The sequence below is a fragment of the Petromyzon marinus genome, chromosome 48, assembly GCF_048934315.1.
Source record: "Petromyzon marinus isolate PM22_M1 ecotype Great Lakes invasive population chromosome 48, UKy_Petmar_22M1.pri1.0, whole genome shotgun sequence".
Classification (NCBI taxonomy): domain Eukaryota; kingdom Metazoa; phylum Chordata; class Hyperoartia; order Petromyzontiformes; family Petromyzontidae; genus Petromyzon; species Petromyzon marinus.
The window spans coordinates 1429013-1453884 of record NC_133714.1 but is presented as its reverse complement, the minus strand read 5'-3'; the positions used below and the strand labels follow the sequence as shown (position 1 = coordinate 1453884).

At 47.9% G+C, this 24872-nt stretch overlaps 1 protein-coding gene across 2 annotated transcripts; it reads right to left on the bottom strand.

Annotated features, from left to right (window-relative positions):
- Positions 1–743: 743 nt before the first annotated feature.
- LOC116952668 (uncharacterized) lies at positions 744–24832 on the bottom strand. Of its 2 annotated transcripts, XM_032972238.2 has the most exons (7): positions 24568–24832; positions 21262–24214; positions 16828–16934; positions 14478–14623; positions 7635–7836; positions 5210–5669; positions 744–4088 (listed from the first exon to the last, which is right to left on the bottom strand). In XM_032972238.2, exons 3-7 carry the CDS (start codon positions 16880–16882, stop codon positions 4055–4057), a joined length of 897 nt encoding a protein of 298 aa, XP_032828129.2. In that variant the 5' UTR covers positions 16883–16934; positions 21262–24214; positions 24568–24832; the 3' UTR covers positions 744–4054. The 2 variants fall into 2 exon arrangements, with proteins under 2 accessions (XP_032828129.2, XP_075930548.1); XM_076074433.1 differs by having other exon boundaries at positions 16828–24214.
- Positions 24833–24872: the final 40 nt, after the last annotated feature.

Below are 24872 nucleotides of genomic sequence, written 5' to 3'. Positions count from 1 at the left end.
TGTGCTGTACGCCTTTTGGCGTCCTCTGGTCTAACACCATTTGAGACGAGGCAAAAAGAAAGCTGTCTCTGGTGTAGAACAATCAGTTTCAATGACAATGCATATATTATCAGGGTATGTGTTCTGTTCGCATTCTGACCACAAGTATTGTGGTTAATGCAGACATGATTCCTTGTAAAAAGGTTTCAGTTTGGTGTTTTAACATCTTAACACAGCCGTTTTGTTGCCAGAAAAATGGGAAAAAACCTATTATCATATTTTGGTACTGGCAAAGGCGGTCCCATGATGGCTTCTTCTTCTTCTTGACTCGTGATCTCGGGAGACTAAGATCCCCCCCACCCCCCGCGTCGCTTCGGTCATGCGGGGTTGGGGGGAGGGGTGATTGACCATAACTCACCACAAGGGATTTCGGCCCGATGCGCTACTTCTCCTCCTGCCATCTTCTCCGTGCCCGTTAAATGATTTTTCGTTGACGTGACAAGAACGCCGTCAGGGGAACCTCGATGGAGATTTCTGCTGCTCAGGGCACATTGGAGTCGACCGCTGTTAACGGGTTCACTTACGTAGGGCCGTGTTGTCCATGAGGCCACAGTAGGTAACGGGCTTACGAAAACTAGAGGGCCCTACGAAAAAAAATGACCGTGTTTTTTGTTGTATAATAAAACATGTGACCAAGATATCTTCATGAATAATCATGTATACATTGCAAGGATGGGTACAGTGTAGATACAAATAGGCAGTGGTGTCAATGTCAATCTTTTATTTCATAAGGTGAGAGAAATTAACACCGGAGATGAACGTTCCGAGATTTTTTCATTGCAAAATGATCAATGACATCTTCAAATATTTCTTTATCGCACAATCTTAGTCTCCATAGAGAGTCGTGCAAGGGAAGACAAGGCGGGGTTGTTGTCCTGCGGTTGATCAGAGACAGTTTTTGACATTTTTTGCTTAAAAAAAAGAACACTCCCCTTCACCATTCATTCCCAAGATGGCAAGATAATCAGCTTGTCAGATATTTGGGCTTTTAGTTTCGGGTTTCGTTGCTTCGTCTTATCGTGGTATCATTTTATATCCAGCTGACATTGGAAGTCTGGGGAGGGTGGGATCACCTAAAATGTAATAAAAAAAAACCTAGCTAAATTCTCAAAAACATTGGACATTTTCAGTGTAAGAAATGACATATGGTTAAATTATTTGAAATAACAAATACACAAAGCAAGATGCCAATAACAATCTCTAAACAAGCTAGACTAAACAGGAATATAAAACGGACTCAGGAAAAACATGATACTAGAATTTGATGAAGTACAGTCCTAAGCGCTCAGAGGCTATTTTTTGTTTTTCCAATTTATCCTAAAATAGCATCCAAGTAGCCCTAGTCCCTGCCACTTTAAAATTATAATATGTACGGTAAAATGGGGCAATGTGGCAACTTATTTTTCGATGCAATAATTTTGACAAAATGTAGTTTTTTTTATTAAAAATAAAGATTTTTTTTCTTTTTGCCACTTAATTTGTTGGCTACTAATTGCAATTTCTTTGCAGTGTTAACAAGTCGTTGACTCGTTGTAAGTGAGGCATATTAACACCTAAAATAACAGTTACATCTTTTTCAACGAAAGTAAAGCAACATGGCGCTCGCCACGAAGTCGTCCTATCAAAACGTTGCATTTGTTGTCGATGGAAATTAACGGCATCCTTTAAAAGCTGCGTCATCCAAAATGATAATAATAGTTACAAAATAGTTGAAGAAACTTTTGCTTATAATATTTTTAGGCTTACCATGTTTTTTTTTCAATTTAAATCTGCTTATCTGCGGCACGCAGCGAATTAGGGCAGAGGCTAAATAATGAACGTATCAGCAGTGCCGACATCTGCCCAGCGTCTGGACGAAGTCGGCGTGAAACAAGCGAGTGACATCGACGGTAGTAGTCACATGGGGCAGCAGTAGCAACTGGAGAAAGTTATCACTGAGGGCCCACGAAACAGAAGTGCCTAGGGCCCACAAGAACCTTAATCCGGCTCTGGTCCTTCCACCGCACCTCCGATTAGCACGGTTGGGTACTTTAAGGTGCGAAGGAAGTTCAACATTGGTGGACACGTGCGTCTGCGTTTTCGCGAGTGATGATATGACTCTTGTTTTTTTTTTAGGTCGAATGGCTGGGTGAATAAAATTCCAATTTGTGTAGCGTATGCCCTCCTCCACCTGACATGGCGGAATAAATGAAGCTGTCACGTGATGAACTAACGTGACTATGTTTATTGCTGTGTGCAAGCAAACGGAGGGAGCTACAGTAACACCCTTCACGTCAGACATTGTTTTATATAGAGTTTGTTTTTAATTGGGCAGAAATGTAATACTGTGTTAAAATTGACATTTGAAAATACTGAGAAAAATCTGTCAAAATAAAAAATCAGTCGTGAAATATAACAGTGATAAAACATCAATATGCATTGGTTAACAAATTGAATTACAAAATGTCACTTTCCTTGCGTCATAGGTGACTAAGGGCCTCATTCCCACATCATCATCATCCGTGCGATCCTGAATTTTAGTCTCAACAGATGGGATGCGCATGCCACTCAAGGTCAATATCTTGACCAAGCCACCAACAGTCGCTAACAAATAACAACGAGAGGTCGGCCCACTAGCTAAGAGGTCAGAGCGCTCAGCCGACACCGCCGAGGCCTTAGGCTCGAATCCGTGTCCATGACCAAATCACTTTCTCAAGTGTAGCGAGGTTTTTGTCTCGGCAAGACGCGGATACTTGACATGCAGATGGCAAATTAACACACCTCTGGTGTGCGGTGACTGTGGTCAGAAGAGTGGAACGTAAAACCACTCCATTGCCCGATTCACAAATAGGAAGGAGAGGCATCATCATCATCACGGTAGCAGCGATGCATCACTCCTCTGCTCCTCACACAATTGTCTGCCTCATCAACCCCCTCGATGTGAAATGACAGCTGTCGCTCGACATCGTACGAAATATAACGATCTAAGCATGACCATTAAATGCTGCACACACAAAAATTATCACGTAACAAAAATATAACTTAATATTTTAACATTCCAGCATTGAAAATGTATGTTTAACTTCTTTCGCACAGTACGTAGCCAACCATACTCATCTGAGGTGTGGTTTATTGCAGTTTGATTTACATGTAACGAAAACTCCGCACGTATAAGTTGTGGCACTCGTGTGTATATTTTTATTTTTTACCTAAGCCAGGAGGCTGTGTAGCTTGGACATTTGTTTGGATTGAGAGGGACAATAATCGAACTTTCAAAGCTGAAACCCACCGGAGAATCGGTAGAAGAATATCGTGATTCCTGAGTAGCCCTGTGTCTTATGATGCAATACATTTAGCGTAACAATTGACAACTTCCTTAACCAGCTACCGTATATTTCCTCACAAGCGACGAACGAACGCCCGCTGTGTTGCTCCTTTTGCGTAATATTTTTGGTCGATTTTTTCTTTCTTTAATAAATTCTGTTATCGTTTCATTTACGTGTCATTTAAATAATATATATTACCTCGTGTTTAGAGCAGTACAACCTTTTGTTCTTATATATATATTTCTCAATGACTTGTCCACGTGTGTGAATGCGCATGCATGTATTCGGTGTGTGAGTGAGTGTGTGAGTGTGTGTGGAAGATCGGCCTCTGTGGAGGAGGCTCGTGAAGGATGCTACTGGGCAGTTGGAGGCAGTCGCCCTCCAACAACGACGGAGGGCGGAGGAGCGACGCTCACAACAACGAACGGAGCACCGGGTGGCTAAAGCACAGCAGGTTGGCACAGTAGGGGGCACAGGTGGTGCATCAGCCAGTCATCTCAGTCAGTCGACCCGTGGCACCTGGGTCTGCCCTGTGACCTCCTGCCAGCGGGTGTTCGACACTTCACGTGGCCTCAAGGTGCACATGGCCTGGCACAAGCGTCGTGGAGACGTCACCGCCACTTAGTGGAGAATGGCGGTTGTTGTTGTTGTTGTGTGAGTGCGATCGTCCTCCTCATAACTCCGCCGGTCTTCTGCTTCCCTCGCTCACCTCATACGGCGCGATTCAAGCGTATGCTTCTCGAGCTGAACAATGAAACAAAATCACATCGCGATCAGAAATAACGACAAGGCAGCAAACGCGAACGATAACGCGGTGACGACATCGTTCTTCAATCTGGCAAAGCCAGGACCCTTCATTACCCCCCCCCCCCCCCCACTTAGCGCGAGAAGTGCTCCCAAGTGACGTCATCACATCTATGTAAGGAACGAAACAGGTGGAGTTCCCCACAAATCTGGCTGTCGCCTGATGAAGCTTGCTGTAATTACTGGCGAAACGTCGTACTCAGATTGTACATGTTCGGTGTGGCTTCCTCTCCAACACACCGGCGTGCGGTACCAGTAACGAATTGGCGCGTTCTGTATACGTGACAAACATTACTAATTGGCTGTGTCTGGTGGTGGCGGGTTTAACGACACACTTATATTTTTATGCGACCGTAATTCTAATAAAAACCTCTATTGTGGAACACACTGAGACAGCCGACGTGTTGTTAGAGGATTCGAAACTTGCCGAAAAATGCGCGCACAGTGCGCACGCGTTGTGCGTGTTGCGTGTGAGCCTGACTCTGTGATTAAAATGTCAGAGGTGGACAAATGGCTGAGGTCAGAGCACTGAGCTGGAATCGCTGAGATCCTGGGTTCGAACGCAGGTAGCCAGCCACCTGTACAGTAATTGAACAGGGTTCTCGAGCGTAGCAAGTCGGTCGTCTAAGCTCTGGTCACCAGAGACTGCACACACAAAAAAAGATCACGTGCTATAATTGTTCTGTGCAGTACTTAATTAGTCTTAAATTCCACCTCTGAGAATGAAAATATCGGCCTGAATGTCATGCAATGAGCTTACTCTCATATGAAGAGTGGGTGGGAAAGCGCTGCCCTTCTACTGTGTGGACCAAAGGTCACTTGAAGGGGTTTCAGAGGTAGCTCTGTGACATACACTTCCGTGGACCGTTCTTTAACAACAGGAGCTGTGCCGCTATGTGATAGATACGAATTCTCCGTCTCATGACGTGACCCCCAAAGCACAGTCGCGATACAATTGGGGAGAAAAATACATAACGTGGAGAGTTTCAAAAAGACCAAAGGCTCCAGTGAAAAAATAGTAATGAATTTAAAATATATATTCCAACAACAAAAATACTTACCGGCCCGTGCATCTTGACAAAACTTTTGTCGTCACAAAGTAGATGGCGATGGTAACGAACACGAAGGCGCACATCAGCGCTATGGAAATGCCGATAATGGGCCCCTGCACATTCTGTGCCGTCTTCCCCCCGGTCGGCGTGGCTGTCGATCTCAGGAGCACCCTGCCCATCGACGTCGCTCGACTCTCGCTCGGGGCCGCCGAGGCGTCAGTCGCGGCGAGCGCTTTCGTGCCAATTTGTCTGTCCGCCGCGACCGTGGTTGGGTCGACTCCCGCGGTTGCTCCGCTCTCCACGGCGGTGGTGGTGGAGGAGGATGAGGAGGAGAACGAGGAGGTGGCGTTGCTCAAGTCGGGGCCGCTGCTCGGCGCTGTCATCTTGGGAGTTGAAGTGACGGCCGCAAGAACGGTCGTCATTTTGTTGATCGGCGCTTTTGAATCCGGGCCGGCGGCGGCGATCCTTCCTACAGTGACCCAAAGACAGGAGAGCAAGCATTGTTCATGATGATACGGTATTTTACGTTTATAAACCCTGACCGTTCTACCAGGTACTCACATGGTGAATTTTGTCTCGGTGTCGTGGTCAGAACTGGAAATGGGCCGTAACAACCCAGAGACGCCGTGGTCGTAGTGGTGGTGGTGATGATGGCAGTGACTTTTTAACTCGAATGCATCATTTAAGAAGGAACCAGGGTCAAGTGTTGTGGCGGAGAGTGTCGGTACAGGTACAATATTTGTACTGTCGATGTAATTAGCAAATGTCCGTCTGTGCGTGTATGTATGGATGACCACCGTGCGTACGTGACAGATAGGTGCAAGGAGTATGTGGGCAGTGCAGGATAGTGCTCTGCACTCCTCTCATCTCCAATAGCCCGGACTGACCAGCGTGGTGAAGTATGGTCAAAATATCGCAGCAGTGGATTGACAATACAGGCTTGTACATGCACATCAGATAACTTTTGGGCGGCAATGAAAAGACACCGGCTCTGGTTTAGATGTGGGACACCGATCGCCAATGTTTTAAATTTGTGTGATTTTTTTTAATTTGTGTAAAGACGACTTGGACGCACTTGTCTTGAGATGGTTTCTTTATTTAAGGAGCCACGTTCTCACACTGGAACAGGCGGAGACCCCCACTGCAACAGCCCCGAGTCTCCGGTGCATCTCCCTTAAAGACGGTCCGACGCCACGCCCCCATTCCCGAACCTTCTCGCTGGTTCTAGACGCTCGTTCTACCAGCAGACTCTACCATCCTCTTCCAAGGGAATTAGCTATTCTAGATCATTCCTTTCGTACTGCAAGCTGACTCCCCTGTCGTTACCTCCCGTGGCCACTAGTCCATTCACACTGAAGGCTGACTCTACTGTCATTACCTCCCGTGGCCACTAGTCCATTCACACTGCAGGCTGACTCCCCTGTCATTAACTCCCGTGGCCACGAGTCCTTTCACACTGAAGGTTGACTTCCCTGTCATTACCTCTCGTGGCCACTAGTCCATTTGCACTGTAAGCTGACTTACCTGTCATTAACTCCCGTAGCCACTAGTCCATTCACACTGAAGGCTGACTCCCCTGTCATTACCTCCCGTGGCCACTAGTCCATTCGCACTGCAGGCTGACTCCCCTGTTATTAACTCCCGTGGCCACTAGTCCAATCACACAGTAGGTTGACTCTAGTGTCATTACATCTGCACCAATAATATTGTCCCCATCGTTGCTGCGTCGTTTCCTCGTCTTTATCACAGAGATGTCTCTCGAGACCCGTTCCGGCGGGCGCCTGCCGGGTGCGCTAAAGACAAGTGGACTAGCAGCTCGACGTGACAGCCGTACTTCGCAGATGCGTGTTGTCGAGTTGTTACCGCGTGCGTCGCCTCGGCACGATGTCTGACATTACGTGCTAGGCACGTTCAACTTGTAGACTGTATTTATTTACTGATTAAGGCGTGAGATGTCATCTTCCTCGCCTGGTATGCAGGAGATCGGTGGTTCGATCCCGACTCTGACGCCTGCTGTATATTTGGAGTTTGTGTGTTCTCCCTGTGGTCGTGTGGATTTTTTCTCCGGCTCCTCCGGTTTTTCTTCCATGCGGGATAACACGTGGATACGTTCCGAAAAAAACACATCGCACCGAGTGTGCTTAGTTGGTGTAAAGTAAAAAAACCGCAAGAACCGTGCACCAAACATAAGCCGGAAAATTTCGGCTGGCTCTGGGCTGCGTAAATATCCTCCTCCACTTCCTCCATCCATCCCTTGGCCATTGTTCCGACCCGCGATAAAGCGCCCGTTTGCGGCTGAAACTGTTCAACGTGCGCGTGGGCACGCACATTGTGTGCGTACGCGCGCGTTTGAGAGTTACGTGTGGGGGAGGAGGAGGGGGGGGAGGAGGGAAATGGGGGGGGGGTTGCTCGGCCCCCCAGCCGCGTCACCCACCCACGAGCAGGTCGACCACGGTGCCGGGGGTCGACGCGCCCGCGGTGTCGTTCCCGTGGGCCACGCTGCACGCGTAGCGGCCGGCGTCCTCCGGCCTCGCCCGCACGATACACAGCCAGGCGTGGCCCTCCGACGCTGGCCACTGGCACGTGAAGCGGCCCAGCGGCGCCGACTTGTTGTTGTTGTTGTTGCAGGGCACCGGCTGGAGGGCAAGGAGGCGAACGTCACGCGAGATGGCAGCGTCACGGTGGCTATGAGATGTTAACGACCTCGCCTGGTATACAGGAGGTCGTGGGTTCGATCCCGACCCTGACGCCTGCTGTATATTTGGAGTTTGCGTGTCTCTCTCCCCATGATTCAAAAGTGCGTTTAGAGTATTTGACTGCTATACATTTCCACGTGATAAAACCACTGCGCTGAGCTATCATTTGTTGCCGCTGTGGGGGGAAAAAAACCCTCAACCACAATAAAAAAAGAATCGAATTCCTTGAATCGCCATGGGGCAGGCAAATTTTTTCCGCTCCCAGTAATGGCCCAGTGGTGGCTATACTCAAGTCAGGGAGTGGCATCAGCCTGACGGCTCGTCTGGTCTTCTTCTTATTCTTTCGTACGGCTGATGTAGACGCAGAGCAACGGCTACAGTTTTACATTTCCGGTTGGTCAAGACAGACAGCCGCATCAGGAGCAGCAGAGTGTGTTTCTTATTTTATTTATTTTTCTACCTACATGACTTTACCAAAAGAACCAAAGCGTATGGATCCCTGCAGTCACGAAAGCTTCAAATCAAGTTTGTTCCTTATCTCTTACCGGAACATATATATATATATAGCGCCTCAAACCGAGGCACTTTACAAAGAATTAACAACGGCACTACGTCTGAATGTCATGGTGGAGATGGAATGGATGAGGGGGAGCAATGGGCGGCAAATGTGCGACACGTGACATCGGTGAAAGCGAAATTGATTATAGTAAATGATGACTAATGGATTGAATGCACGGGGAATGAGTGACCGCCATATCATGATAATATGAAGAGGGAACACTAACGGTGGTTAGTGACGAGGGGGAGATTAAGGGGGTCGTGGGGTTAGCTTGGGGAAATAAGCACGTTTTGAGTGCGGAGCGTGGAAACTAGCGAGCTAAGATGACCGCTTGATGTGGAGAGAGAAGTTTGTTCCAGCGAAGGGGGGGGGGAGAAGATAGAAAGAGCAAAAGCGTGGATTGAGCACCAGCTGAAGGAGAAAACAGAGAGGAGACAGCAAAGATTGCGAATGTGGAGGGCGAGAAATTCAGTGTGTTGAACATTTGCGGCAGAGCATTGCAGACGCGTGTGACACCATTACCCCTGACACCATTTACCGTGTGCTTGTTGACGGGGGTGTCTCGTCTGGAGTTGTGTTTCAGGAACAATGCTGGACGCATTGAGCGCGTTCCGTGAATAAAAGCATTATTGCCTTTTTCGTATTATTGTTCCCATGATTCCAGACGTATGAGACACCCTGTATATCAACACACGCGTATATAAAACAGTACGCTGCAACATATGCAGCCTCCCCCGTAGCGCCTGCCGGCGATTGCGCCGTGTCGTGCAAGCGAGGCACTGCGGCAATCACGGTGATGCCATTCAGAAGCATAGCCACCTTGTGTGCTGGGATCAAACCATAAACTACAACTAAACGAGTTTTGTTTTACCAGGCAAGGCCCCACTGAGATATTAGGCGCTTTTTCAAAAGCCACCTGGCCACAAATGATAGCTCAGCGAGGTGGCTTATCACGTGGAAATGTACAGCAATGGCAAATACTCTAAACGCGTGTTTATAAATGTGGAGGGAAAAACTGCGGGAGCCGGAGAAAAATCCACGCGACCGCAGAGAGAACACGCAAACTCCAATTATACAGCAGGCGTCAGGGTCGGGATCGAACCCACGACATCCTGTATATCACGAGAGGTAGTTAACATCTCGCCATAATGGCGGATCAGAGTACAACATTCCTTGACCTCTGAAGCCTCACGGAGTCTCAGTACTCTTTTAGTAAGGGTTATGACGTTCATGTTTGGCTGGCAACTTCCGTTATTGATCACTTTACGCATCTGAGAAGAAATAGTTGGACCCGGATAAAACGCACGCGCATAAGGGAGCACCCAAACCCCACTGAACGACCTTCCCAACACCTACTTGCTATTCTGTTTCCGAGCAACAGCTGTTTCCATAGGTGGGCGCTGTCACGCGCTTGATAAATCGTGATCCACACGAAGTCACGCTGGATTACAGGAATGCGTATGGTTCTCGCACAATTGAAAATAAAGGTTCAGTTTGTGTGTCCGATATTGGCTTAGTTTCTATAAACTTTAAAAAGATGTTTTATCTTCCCAGGGAAGGCCCATTGAGCTATTTCGCTCTTTTTCAGAAGCGATCTGGCCACAACTGATAGTTTATCACGTGGAAATGTACAGCAATGCCAACTACTCTACACGCTTATGTATATATGTGGAGGGGTGAAAACCGAAGGACCCAGAGAAAAATCCACACGCTCACGGGGAGAACTTGCAAACTCCAAATATACAGGCATCGTCAGGGTCTGGATTGTACCCACGACCTCCTGTAGACCAAGGGAGGGAGTTAACATCTTGCCACCGTGACACCTACCTGCAAGAGTACTCATTATTCTTCTTTGGTTCGTTCGGTAAAGTCACGTAGAATGAGAATAAAATAATAAATTTATAAAATAAAATAACACAATAATATTCTCACGACGTTTCGGCCACAACAGACTGTCCTCCAGACAGTCTCGTCCCTTCACCTGATGAAGGCCGCTTGTGTTGTGGCCGAAACGTCGTGAGAATATTATTCTGTTATTTTATTTTATCAATTTATTATTTTATTTTCATTCTACGTGACTTTACCGAAAGAACCAAAGACAATGAATCCTTGCAGTCACGAAAGCTTTCAATCGAAAGTGCTCATTTTTGTTTTACGATCCAACATTCTGAACGTGCCTTTCAGCATGGCTGCGCGAAGAGCGCTTCATCATGAACGGGCGCACGTGTCCGGCGGCGGGTGCCATCGCCTCTGAGATCTTGTGGGCAGTGGCGTTTCAGACGTTGGGAATTATTGATTAGTGGTGCGCTGCCGTTGGTGGCAAATGCAATCTGCAGTATCCCACGCGACTTGGACGGCTCATGCTTTCCGAGACAGAACCGCCCACCCCACCCAACCCAAATAAGATTACTCCTGCGGTATGACGCAGTGCAAGCAATCTCGAAGTTTCATAATTCCCACTCACAACGGTTGTCGTGCTTTGAAAGAATCAGAAACGAAAACTGGGAGGGGAACGTGTGTTGGTGTTGCCGCTCCGGTGTGTTCATGCAGGCAGCTGTGGCTCTAGGGTTTGGTGTTACATGTTATTTATGTAGTTTATTGTTAAAAATTCGGTAACAGTTCCTATGATCACTGTTACATTGCATTTATGGCTTTATTTTGGTGATTTCTGAAAGTTTTTTGGTTTGGCCATGTTTTTGTTTATTGTAGTACGGAGTTAGACTGATGGCCTTAATCTAAGTTTTCTTGTTGTTGTTGTTGTTTGACTTGCACCCCACTGGGATTTTTGCACACAGCGTTGGTGTACGGTGCTATTTCAGGAATATTTTGATGTTTTTTTCTGGATTTTCTGTTTGCACAGTCACATAGTCACTTTAAGATGTTTTCTTGTTCGTGTTTTTGTTTTTTTGTTTGTTGCGGTTGCACCCGATTCAAGAGCCGAATGGCTCACAGGGCTATACCAAATAAATGAAACTATGAACTATGCTCTTGGCGGTGGGGCACATCAGTTGCGTGGCAGCAAACATAAATTATTTAAAAAAGTCCCTCGACGCCCATTTGATGGAAATGCCCGATAACGTACGGTAGAGCGAGTCTGAAGCCGTTGTGACATTTTCTCGGAATTATGGCTCTGTGATGGATAAAACCTCCCCCACCCCCCCCCCCCCCCCCAAAAAAGAAATGAAAAAGCTGTTACAAATAGATGCACACCCACGTTGCATTATTAATTACGGATATTTTTTTCGAATGGACATCAATAAACAATGGGAGGAAACATTGCGGTGGAGATTAAAGTCGGGTCATGGTCAGAGTTATGGTGGAGTTGCAACATGAGTGATGGTTGTGACATGGATGGAGAATGCGGGGTTCATCTGGGGCACGGTTCGGTTCAACGCTGGATTTCGGCTCAGCGTCAGGGACATTGTTACAAGTAGGGTCAAGGTAGCAATAAAGGTTCGTTAAGGAGGTTATCTATATATGTTTTAAATGTGACACACCGCACACAGAAAATTCGATTCGGAATCAAATTAAATCCATGCAATATGTTTGTACCCGTTGGTACGTCTACTACGTGTTCACGATACACGAGTATCAATGCGCAGATTCGACGGTGCACCAGTCACGTCGGGGAAGAATTCACTCGATTCAAGCTTACGGTGCAGTACCGCAGTTCATCAAACGCAGCGGCATAGCAGCGCGACACAATTGCGTGGTCCCTGACGTGTAAGTAGCCTCGCTAACGGAGAAGCATGCGGTTACAAGCGTGCATTGGACATTGCGAGTTTCGGCAATGCTGTGCCACCGCTGCCCACAAAGTTTCTTGGTAATGCTATAACGGAAAATTTTCCCCCAACTTTTCCTCCTCCCTCCTCCTCCTCCTCCTCCTCGCCGCTCCCGTGGCTGACGAACGTCGCGACGGGCACGGCGTCGACGCGGGGATTTGTGGGACCTCGCGCAGGGATTCGTGGGACCTCACGCAGGGATTGGTGGGACCTCGCGCAGGGATTCGTGGGACCTCGCGCAGGGATTCGTGGGACCTCACGCGGAGATTCGTGGGACCTCACGCAGGAATTTGTGGGACCTCACGCAGGGATTCGTGGGACCCCGCACAGGGATTCGTGGGACCTCACGCGGGGATTGGTGGGACCTCGCGCAGGGATTCGTGGGACCTCGCGCAGGGATTCGTGGGACCTCACGCGGAGATTCGTGGGACCTCACGCAGGAATTTGTGGGACCTCACGCAGGGATTCGTGGGACCCCGCACAGGGATTCGTGGGACCTCACGCGGGGATTCGTGGGACCTCACGCAGGGATTCGTGGGACCTCACGCAGGGATTTGACTTTAACATAGCCATTTCTATGACCCGTCACAAGCTAATCACTCAGCTATTGCAATGCTAAATTATCCTGTTTGGTTTGTACTAGGTGCCTCTGTGGATGTGTAGGCTTTGACTTTAACATAGCTATTTCTATGACCAGTCACAAGCTAATCCCTCAGTTATTTCAATGCTAAATTCTCCTGTTTGATTTGTACTAGGTGCCTCTGTGGATGTGTCGGCTTTGACTTTAATATAGCCATTTCTGTGACCAGTCACAAGCTAATCACTCAGCTATTTCAATGCTAAATTCTCCTGTTCGATTTGTACTAGGTGCCTCTGTGGATGTGTAGGCTTTGACTTCAACATAGCTATTTCTATGACCAGTCATAAGCTAATCACTCAGTTTTTCAATGCTAAATTCTCCTGTTTGATTTATTCTAGGTGCCTCTGTGGATGTGTAGGCTTTGACTTTAACATATCCATTTCTGTGACCAGTCACAAGTTAATCACTCAGCTATTTCAATGCTAAATTATCCTGTTTGATTTGTACTAGGTGCCTCTGTGGATGTGTAAGCTTTGACTTTAACATTGCTATTTCTATGACCAGTCACAAGCTAATCACTCAGCTATTTCAATGCTAAATTCTCCTATTTTATATGTAAACCCCTTTGAAAAAGGTGCCTCACCTCTCTAAACCAGCTTAAAAGACGCTACAAATCTTAACAACGTTCATTGAAGCTCTGTCGTCCCGACAGGTCTGTTCCTTTCACCTGAAGAAGGCCACTTGTGTTGTGGCCGAAACGTCGTGAGAATTTTATTGTGTAATTTTATTTTATTAATTTATTATTTTATTCTCATTCTACGTGACTTTACCGAAAGAACCAAAGAAGATGAATCCTTGCAGTCACGAAAGCTTAAAATCGAAATGTATTATTGTCTTTGTTTAAATAGGCTGTTTTGTTACTCTCTTTAAGACACGTCGGGTTGTATTGTACAGAGAATATGTAGACTGCAACCAGAGGAATATGTGGATGTAATAATGAGCTGTCGATAGCGTTCTTTCCCTAACCCCAACCATGTCCTTGATTTCTCATGAGGAAAATATTACCTTGAATTTTACGCGACTTTGAGTCACACGCCGTTTTCGACATACTGGTCGGCGGTGGCGAGATGTTAACTACCTCGCCTAGTATACGGGAGTTTGTAGGTTCGATTCCGACCCTGACGCCTGCTGTATATTTGGAGTTTGCGTGTCTCTCTCACTGTGGTCGCGTGGATTTTTCTCCGGGTCCTCCGATTGTCCCCTCCACATTTATAATCAACATCACGCGTTTAGAGTATTTGGTTGCTGTACATTTCCACATGTTAAGCCACGTCGTTGAGCTATCATTTGTGGCCAGGTCGCTTCTGAAAAAGAGCTCTATATAAATATACATACACTATCCTGGCAAGAGCTGTAAAAAAATCGTTAAGTGCACACACTATATCCGGATAATGTCTTGAACTAAATCCAGCCTTTTCTACGACAACAATTATGGAACTCCTTGCACTGCTTACACTGGAATTGATAATTGCTCGTGCATGTCAGTAGGCGAGTGCCTTCTGTCGTTTTAACCAACACCTATAGCGGCACTGTCCCTCCAGAGAATCCACAGTCGCCAATGTAAACGAGCCGCAAGGCCCGCGTCAGTGTAACAACTCACAATGTCCGCGTCCCGTTGAATGTGCCACTTGACCTCTGACTCGTCGGTGATCACACTGGGGTCATATCGACAGTTGAGGATGGCCGTCTCCCCTTCCGACACCTTCACCTGCCCTGGCGGGTCAGGGCTGTCCTGTGCTCGTGTCACTGTGAGAACAGAGACAACACAAACACACACCAACAACAATGCCACCCTGCATTCAACAACACTGGCGTGGAAGGTGGCAGCAGCCATCGTCACGTGGCCCACCGCTGCGTGACACCTCGCCGATCTCATCAAGGAGCATAAACCACCGCCAGTCGAGCCCCGGTCATCATCCTCGTAGCGACGGCGGCTTTCGGCTGGCCGTCGAACAAAGACGAAAGATGGGTCGTGGTAAGAGTCAGGATGGCGTTGTGACATGAGTTATGGTTATGCCATGGATGGAGAGAATACGGTCATATCTGGGGCATGGTTAAGTTCAACACTGGAATTTGGCTTACCTCCAGGGGGGCGCTGTTACAACCCGGGTTAAGGTTGCAATTGAGGCATCGCGCGCTTTCAGATGCGCTTCTGCGGCCATCTGGAACGCTCTTCCTTCCGATGTTAGGAAGCGACTTGAGCTATGCACTTTTAGATATAGATTGAAAACGCATTTCTTTAGAACTGCTTTTTGTGTTTAGTTTGTTGTCCTTCCCCCGCACCCCGATTAGCACGGTTGGCTATGTACGGTGCGAAAGAAGTTCAACATGCACACGTACAGTACTGCGCTTTTACATGCAAAAATATGCATAACAAGGCAATAATGCAAAAACAATCATTGCCATAGCTCAGAAGAGATCCGAGGGTAATGGGTTCAAATTCAGTGTCTGAGGCGGGGATTAAACGTCGTGTGTCGTCCGCGATTCAAGCCGAGCCGCATCGTGGCTGGTCCCATCCAGTGCCGGATTAATGATCCTAGTCGCAAAAGTAGCTACATATGAAGTAGCTACACGTGTAGGAGCTACGGGCCGCGCACTTTCAAGGGCCCCGCGCTAAATGCTTTCAAGCTATCAATTCCGGTGCAGTGATTCTGCACTTGCTCTATTACTATAGTACTATACCGCCTTCAACTTTCATGAACGACTGGGTGTTTAAGGTTAGCGATTTGTCGTATTATCTGGCTGTCTAGCAAATGAAAAGAATACAATTACTTGACCATGCAAGTGAATAAGATGTGTTTTAATATTTACGTGTTTATATTTACGGCCCTTTACAACATATGGTACAGGCGCCGCACTAACTTCAACTGGCACTGGCCCCATCCACCACCAACCTCCAACCAACCAGAGGGGCCGCGCGGCACGCGTCACGTGCCACGTGACGCGGACACGACTCACGTGGCGCGTGCCCGGGCGCGCGCCACTCCGTTAACTGCCAGGACGCGTCTCCCCCACGAGAGTGGATGTTGGTGAGAGCCAAATGTTACTTGCAACAAAAAACCTGTCCGAGGTAACGTGCGTCTCAACGTAATTCATTAGGAGGGATGACAAACGTTTACCTTGATATATGTAGATGGGGGGGGGGGGGGGGATGGACAAAAACCCCTCCATATAAACACAAGTTTTCACTAAATCACTCAAATAAATAGCGCGTGAAGATAACGCGACTTCTTTGTAAAGGGAAATGTGATTCAATTTAACAAGTGGGGAATGCTGTATACTGCTGAATTTAACGTTTGGCCAAATACTCGACGAGGAAACAACGCGAGAAACGTTCAAACGAACGTGTTATACACGTTGATCTTGAGTCATTCTATTTTGGCTGGGAACATTACTTGGTGCGAGAATTACGTGGCATCAGTAATTTGAACGATGCGATTCAATGGAAATATTTAACAGGTCTTTATTTGGTAAAAATTACAACGGATAGAGCTGTATGGAAGGAATGTCATGATTGCTCGTGTCTTTGAGAAAGGGCACGGCTCACACAATACATTCAGTCGACCCCTTTGCGATGAAAGTGCAGAAAAATAGTCATAGCTGTCAACCCCTTATCAGTGCCCTACCTTATTACAGACCAATTCATACCTCATTGGTCACCCCGTGCCATTATAAATCTCAAGTTCCATCCGACAAAGTCCCACTACAAGGGAGAAACACAAACAAAAAGACAAATACATATTTTTTGCCCGTATTGAAACGGCTGTACGCCGTATGGACCTGAAAACTCAATTACCCTGTACAAGAATACGGGGTAAACCGTATGGGTTGACAGCTATTTAGAGTTAACCAACCGCGCGGATTAATTGAACACCGCATCTGATTTTTTTTTTACAATAATTCAAACGGATAAGGTACCGTTTTGAATATTAAGATTTTGTTTAACTCACCGTAGATCAACGACAGGGCCAGTGCGATGGCAGCGAAGAGGCGTTGCGCCGACATTCTTCCTCGAGATGAAAGACGACGTTCACGAGACGCGGGGACCCTAGGACGGCTGGAGTTTTAAAAAGACGCGCAAGAGAGAGTGTGTGTGTGGCTCCCGTGCAATGCCACTTGCCAGGAGCGTGTGTGTGCGCGCGCGTGCCAGGCGAGAGGGAAATGGGCGTTTTAAGGGGAAGGGAAACTTGAGGAAGCGAGAGAGAGAGAGCGAGCTACCGTGTGTGTGTCATCACTTGAGGTTCGACCACACAAGTGAGTTAACGGGTGACCGCTATTTTTAAACGCGTGTAACGCCCATTGGGGTTTCTGCTGAGGCATAACGCTTGCAAGAGAGTGCCCGAGATAACGAGCGAGAGAGAGAGAGAGAGCGAGACTCCTATTTTCCTGTCACCATTGTTAAGTTGGCAGAACATGTGAACGCGTGCGCGCAAGTTTCTCGAGACCGATTGTTATTGTCGTTGTCATGATTCACAATTGTTTTGTTGTTGTTGTTGGGGGTCACATCGGCCACGTTGAGTACATCGCTGATGTGTGTCGTACGCGACCGAATGTATTAATGTTGTCACGCGCTTGAGAGAAATCCACACTTTTAACAATTAGGTCGATTCATGAAGCATGGCGGACAGTGGTTACACGTTTTCAATTTGGATGCAATAATAGCCCCGCTGTGCTGTGTGGACACGACAGCGCAGCTCCACGTCTATGGAACGCGGTGCCTTCTGACAAATGAGAATCTTTATAGATATTTAAATCTGCCCTGAAAAGTCTCGTCTTTAAAATGTCTCTTTTCCCCATAGTTTTGGGTCGTTTAGGCTTCTGGCTCTGTCTCATTTCCCTGCTTCCGTACACGGAGGCGCATTTGGCATTCTTGGATCATCATTATTATGATGACTTTACAATGTAGCAAACGCGAACCGTTGAAGGAATATCATCGTGATCACAGCGCAGTGCATTACTCACCACGGCGCCATGCCCAACGTGAACCGCCGTTTCCCTCCATCCGTTGGTGATTCATCGCACGCAAGAGGGCTACCATACATGGGGCTGCCAGTCATGGGCACATTTTTCAGACCCCAAATTATGCATTTGTGTCCAGGAGAAGCAGTGGTGTGAGCACACTGCAGCTGTGGACCTGGTTACGACCAGAATGTCAACTAACTCGTCTGGTATGCAGAAGGTCGAAGGTTCGATCCCGACCCTGACGCCTGTTATGTATAGGGTGTTTCAAAAAAATGTGAACACTCCTGAGAGTTTGAAACGCGAGAAATGTGCCGCCTCCGGTGCTCTGGAAACCACCTGGAGAAGATTCCAGGCACGTGTTGGCAATAATGGCGAACAAGTGGAGACTCCTTGGCTTTTTGAAGCTGTTAATGTACATTTGTTATCGTTATCTGTTCTGCTTCCATTAAAACGATAGTCCCATGTAACTGTTAACATTTTTTTGAAGCACCATGTATTTGGAGTTTTCACGCCTTTCTCTCTTCCCGTGGTCGCGTGGATTCTTTTCTTCCGAGCCCTCCGGTTTTTCCCCGCCACATTTAGAAACGTGCCTTTAGGAGTATTTGACTGCCCATACATTTCCGCGCGAGACGCCACTGAGTCGAGCTACCGTTTGTGATGGCCTGGTCACTTCTGGAAAAATATCTACGTAGCTCAGTGCGGCCTTACCTGGTAAAATAATAAGTTGAGTTTAGTAACATCAGTGGTGAGTGATATCTCATAACCACAGGTCTTGGGGCCCTTCTATAAACTCGCACATTGACCATCATGGTGAAGTATGGTCAAATAACCCCCATGAATTACACAGTGTGGAACAGCGGGGGGGGGGGGGTCTCCCTCAAACAATGGGCTTACAGAAGACTTTAAATTATAATTATATACTTCATACTTCTCAAACATTAGCACGTGAAGGCATTCAGATATTTCATGATGAAAAAGTAAATTTTTACAACGTCCCAGTTTTTAAAAAAAGACTTGAACTTTCTTTCTGCACGTTTTCTGACGAAAGGGACGGTGTCGGCTTCCAACAAGAGACACACTGCCCGACGTTACAGGTCGGTAGGCACGTGTCCTTATTCACAGGGCCTCTTATTGGCATTCTGCTGAGTTGGGCGTCTGCACATTGTTTAACGGTGACGTCAAGGTCACAAGGTTATCATAACCGACGCCACTGAGAGCGCCACACCCGTCACACACACTTCCCTCTTCAGGATCAGGGTTGGGAAACCAACCGCTCCCTCGCCCAAGAGAACAATCCGATAAATTCGGCGGCTAACTCGATGTGCCACACCTCAGCGTTATCCATAAAAGGCCGTACATGTTGTCGCGCGGGAGCTCGCATTTACCACAGCGACAGAATCGAAATATTGTACGGAGTTGCCGGCTAGAAAAAAATATTCACTCCCCTATCGTGCCAAATTAGCGCTGCGGGTAACAGTTTTGTTTCACGGCGACCGGCAGATTCGAAGTTGTAGGCCCCGAGTAGCCACAGGCCATTTGAAGTCGTGGCAGTGTCTGGCCTCGCACATCTCCCAATACCACGGTTGGCTATGTACGGTGCGAAAGAAGTTCCGACGTACAGTCCATGCTTCTAAAACGCGTGTTTTCATAACGCGATTCATGCATTCGGGTACACATTTTTTTTATAGATATATACTGTACAACGCGGATTCGAATTGGATATAATATGATCGAGTGAACGGGACTGCGTCACGCGAGTAGGAATAAGCGGTCGTGCGGCCGCCTCCGCTTCGCATCATCACACGAGGCATTGGGATGCCTCTTGATGCTTCTAGATGCTACTCACGTGCCTCAGTCTTTGTTCGGCCTGCGGCACGCATCTCACTGCGCTTTACCCCTATACTATATATTATTACGCGATATTTCCATAACACGGTGCTCTTTCCGGGACGCAGCTACCACGATATAGAAGAGGCTGTACATACACACAAAGGCCCTCCACCCCTGCGCCAAATTCTGTAGTTGTGCTTGACAGTGGATACCTCCCGATCTCCCAAGGTTCCAACGCTTATAATATTACACCATCTGCCTTCGACTCTTCCGTTATATTGTTGACCTCTGTATGCCACTGTCAGAAAGCCGCACTCCATCATCCTGCGCACCGAACCCCACCCGTCAAAGCCTCCTTCCTGCCTCTTCCTGATTGAGTCTACGTTGAGAGCGCTTTCCTGCCACCCGCCCCTCGTCGCACTTCCAAGGCCCAAATGCTGTCATGGAATTCCCGGCACCCTTCCGCATACTTTATATTTAATAGCCAGAAGATTATTTTCCATACATGTACTCGAAACGTTGTATTCATTGAAATACAGTTCTTGCGTTAACTCACTACGTCTGACCATTGCCCTTCCTCCTCTCTCCTGCACTTTATATTCTTCCAGATTTATTTTATATTCGTATTTAGTCTTTAAGAAAAACTCATCGTGCTAAATACAATGTGAGCTCTTTAGCGTCTCACAATCCTCTGTATTATGCACATTTTCAACATCCTTCACATCCTCCACACGTCTAACTGACTGTCTAGGCAGCAGTGAGTGTCCCATTTAAAATCTACTATTAATACATTTGTATGCATTTGTTTTGCTTTGAGTGGGCCCATAGCTCACGTGCATGGATCCTGCCAATAACATCTAGCACCCATAAAGAACAGCATTTGGTTTAAGAGTCTTGACTCTGCTGACGAGCTGGCCTGCTGAAACGCATTGTGCTCTGAGACATTAGTACGGAAGGCTCGTTGGCTGTTGAAGTGTACATGGATGTTCGGATGTTTCAGACAAAGCTCAGCAATAGTGCATGCTTAGTGAGTTTCCGTTGTAGCACGAGCAACTGTTGTATACCCATGGCGCAGCGTGGGAGGGCAATCGAGGTGATGATGTAATGAATGGGAAAAAACACACACACACATACAAAATCACGAGAAAAATGGAAGGGAGAAGACAAAGGAACGGAGAAAAACGCTCGCAAAGGGACAGTAGAGATGAGGAGAGGGAAGAGGAAAAGGCGACGTTAGGACGTCGGCGCTGCTGCATGGAGCGGCGTCTGTTTTCACAGGGGGCGTGGGGAGAAGCGGGTGGGGCAGGGGGGGGGGTCATAGTGGGGGTGGCCACAAATAAGTCACGTGATTCACGGTAAGCTTAAGCTGATTTACATCGATACAGCTGAAAGGTGCTGAATTTAAACTTGGCTTGAGCGATGCTCGAGTGGATGGGAAGTGGATGGACTTGAGGCGGGCTCATTGCCAGTAACGAGTCTGTGACGGCTCTGTAAGAAGCGTGGCCTTGTTTACGGGGGGGAGCAACCAAGGAGAATTTAAAAAAAAACGTCAAATGAGAAAAGCTCTTTAAAAACTAAAAAATCGGCTTTACCCTCAGGCAGCATGCCCCCAAACGTGGCAGGTGAAACGTCGCGAAGGAGAAAGAGGAGCAAAAAGCCCTCGCCACCACAGCTGTTCCCGAACGAGCAGCTTGGAGGGCATTCCTCACACGTACATCGAGTCGTCATCGTCTGCATCAAAAAAACAAAACAAACGAAAAAAATAGCAAATGCCAAAACGCAAAGCGGAATAAGTAAAGGGGTACAAATGTATCGTCGGTCGTGCATTCCACTGTAGCTCTCGCCAGCCACGAAGGGTATGTGAGGAAAGGCTGCTCCGACAACGTTTCTAGGTTTTTTTTCCTCCATCCATCACATCCCACATCTTTCTGCCCTCCCATGCTGCTCCATGGGTATACGACAGTTGCTCGTGCTGCGACAGAAACTCATGAAGCAAGCACTATTGATGAGCTTTGTGGGAAATATCCAAACGTCCATGTCTACTTAATTGATTATTTTCTCCTTCAACAGCCAATTGAGTCAAGTGGACTCATGCCTCAGAGCACGATGTGCGTTACAGCAGGCCAGCTCATCAGCGGAGTCGAGCTTCTTAAACCAATTTTTTTTGGTTTCCTGTTGAGAGTACAAAAGAGTGGCTCCCGTCCTTAGCTGCAGCATCGCCCTTGAGGTGTTGCCTGATGCCGTCTGAGATCTCACGAGCAGCAGTCAACAACTCACCACGGAGTCGCGGAAGAGCGACGGAGCAAGAGAGACGAACACGGAGGCAGAGGAAGCAAGAGGCAGGGCTACCGACGCCAAAACCCAGAGGACAGGGCAGCTACAAAGGCAAAGAAACCTCCGTATAGCCTGACCAGACTGTTGGGGCAAGTGCTGTTAGCGAGCACCCGTGAAGGCCCGCACGGCATAAGAGGCGGTGGGTGGCCCAGCACCACGCCCGACCGCCTTTGTCGACCTACGGAAGGCCCATGACGGGTTAAAATATTCGACGCTGATTTTATTCATGAGCGGGAATCGAACTCGGGAGGCCGATTTCGTGGCGCAGTGCCCTAACCACGGCGCCACCGCTCCAGGGCAGCTACAACACGCGTGCCACCTGCTGCGCGTGGCGCTGCACGGCAGCCACGCATCTCGAGACCCGGAGAGCACGTGGCGATGGGATTCTCTTGGCGAGGGTTCTTGTTTCCGCGGCTCAATCTGAGTGAGGAAGTCACCAGCCGCCCCACTGTGTACACACCGCGCAGTGCACGCGGTGCGCGATGGTCCGCAGACAATGAAACTGACGACTCACGTGGGATCGTCGGGAGTAGTTGGGAACGTTTGCTAACTCCTCGCTCTAGGAGTCGCGGTGGTGCACGAGACTGCAGCGGATTGCTCCGTCATGCCGCCTGCTCTCTTCTGGCTAAGGGCGGCATCCGGTTATCCGTGGATGTATAATTACATGTGCTTTTTTTTGTTAACAAAAACTTCCTCGGGATAATGCTGTGACTGTCAAGAAAATGCATGGATGATTTTGTTTTACTTTGTAAAGCTCGGGAGCCGGAGCCAGGTAAAAGTATCTGGAGGTGGAGCAGCGGCTGAAGCCAACGTGGAGCTGGGAGTCTTCCTCAGCTATCAGAGGCAGCCCGGAGCCAGCGGAGCCAGAACCAGAAAACTCCGGGACACTGCCAACCCGACTCGAAACTGCAGAGAGCTGCAATGACCCAGCCAAGGCAGCTGGGACGCGAAGAGGCCTCCGTTTCGACGCAAAGGTCATCCACAGCCCAGTCCAACCGAGCACGTCTCTCTCTCAGCCAGCGCTTAGACTCAGAATCACCCCTCCGCGACTGAACTCGCCGCACACTCACAGCACGGGAGAGTAATTGCAGTGGACAAGTGGATTGTGTTAATCCCCTGGTTTTTTTTTTAGCCGAAAGTAAATACTTCCCAAGGCATATCACGTGATATTTGGGCACAAATCGGCTTAGTGAGATGAAGAGAAATGTGTGGTTACGAAATTAGGAATTTGTTTACCAGTCAAGGTCATGAGTGGGTGTTTGGAGAGCAATATATCGTGGCTATATGTAAGTGTGTTTTAAACCTCATGCAAATCAAGGACGAACATTTAAGGAAATGCATGCATTCTATCACGCTTTCCGACAAGCCCTTGTGATTTGAATGAATGCATATTATGTACGCGTGTTGAACTTCTTTCGCACAGTACATAGCCAACGTGGTAATCGGAAGTGCGGGGGAAGGACAACAAACTAAACACAAAACGCAGTTCTAATTAAATGAGTTTTCATTCTAGATTTAAAAGTGCACAGCTTCAGTGGCTCCATTATTTCGGAATGAAGAGCGTTCCAGACGGCCGCAACAAAGTGCAGCTGAAAGCGGTGACCGTCTTTGTTCGATGATTAGCCAAAATCTACTGCGAGGATGACCGGAGTTCACGTGATGGTTCATTTGTGGTAAAGCACTTTGTGTGTAATGAGCACGACCTTATAAGATGTAAAAGTCCATAGCTCCAAGCGGCTTCCCAATATCTGAATAAAAAAGTGCGCTAAAGAAATGGAAAGCATCACGGCCACGGTGTTGAGAATAGCAGCAATGTGGGGAATTGTAAATGTTGTGTGTTTACTCTCCAACACATCGGCGGGCTGAAGTAGTCACTCCTTGGCGCGTTTTGTTTACGTGACAAACATTACTGGCTGTGTCGGGTGGTGGAGGGTTACGACACAACATTTACACTTACGCGATCTAACCCAAACACCATTCGTATGAATAATATTGGTCGCGAAAGCCTCCTGCTCGTGAAATATTCCAGATGTGTCCCTTCTTATCTCCCAAGATGTACGCGTTTGTCGATTGCCACTCCCCGGCCTCCGTGATGTCTGCTAGACGAGGCCCTCCTCCTTGGCATCGCCACGCTTTGTCCATGAGTGCCTCGAGCCCGCGGTGCCATGGTGGTGCAGGGCCGTTCCCTGCCGCGATGACTCGAGCCTTTATCTGCCCGCGAACGACCATGAAAGAAGGGGTTGTCATCTCGGTTAACCTCACAACTCGGATGATAACAGCAGCAGCGGCACAATTAAATCTGTTATTTGTGTGAGAGAGATTTTTGTTTTTAGACAACGGACGCGATAATTGAGCGCATCTTTTGTACATCATATATATGGTTTAGTTAATTGCATTTGTATTTATTTAACTAAGCTAAAAGCGTATTTTGCGTGTATAAAGGGGCTATTAAATGTCTTTAAGAAGAGAATTCCGGAACGCGGGGCTTCCAGAACATTCTAAAAACGAATGCGATTCTGCAACAATCAATCCCGTCTGGAATTGTCGCCAGGCACCGCCCTCACCAACATCCAAGCAGAGGCTGGGGGGTTAATGCGAGGGAGAGAGGAGAGGCAGAGAGATGGGGGGGGGGGGAGAGGAGAGCAAACGAGAGCGGGTAAGAGTGGAGGTGGGAGATGTGGGGGTGGGGGGTGGAGATAATGCAAAAATTCACGTGGGGGAGAGTGGAGAGAGAATGAACGAGGGGAACGTGGGGAAGGGGAGAGAAAGACGAAAAAGGCATTACGGGTGAGGTGAGATGAGATAGGAGGGTGGAGGGAACGGGGAGAGTTAATGGAGAGAGCAGAGCAGACAGAGAGGAGGAAGTAGA

Excerpts from the sequence above, each read along its gene's own strand:
- LOC116952668 (XM_076074433.1), bottom strand. The coding sequence starts at position 16,882 with ATGTCGGCGCAACGCCTCTTCGCTGCCATCGCACTGGCCCTGTCGTTG. Across the intron at positions 14,624-16,827 it reads GGCCCTGTCGTTGATCTACG|TGACACGAGCACAGGACAGC; the intron begins GTGAGTTAAACA and ends CTGTTCTCACAG. Across the intron at positions 7,837-14,477 it reads TTCAACGGGACGCGGACATT|CCGGTGCCCTGCAACAACAA; the intron begins GTGAGTTGTTAC and ends CTTGCCCTCCAG.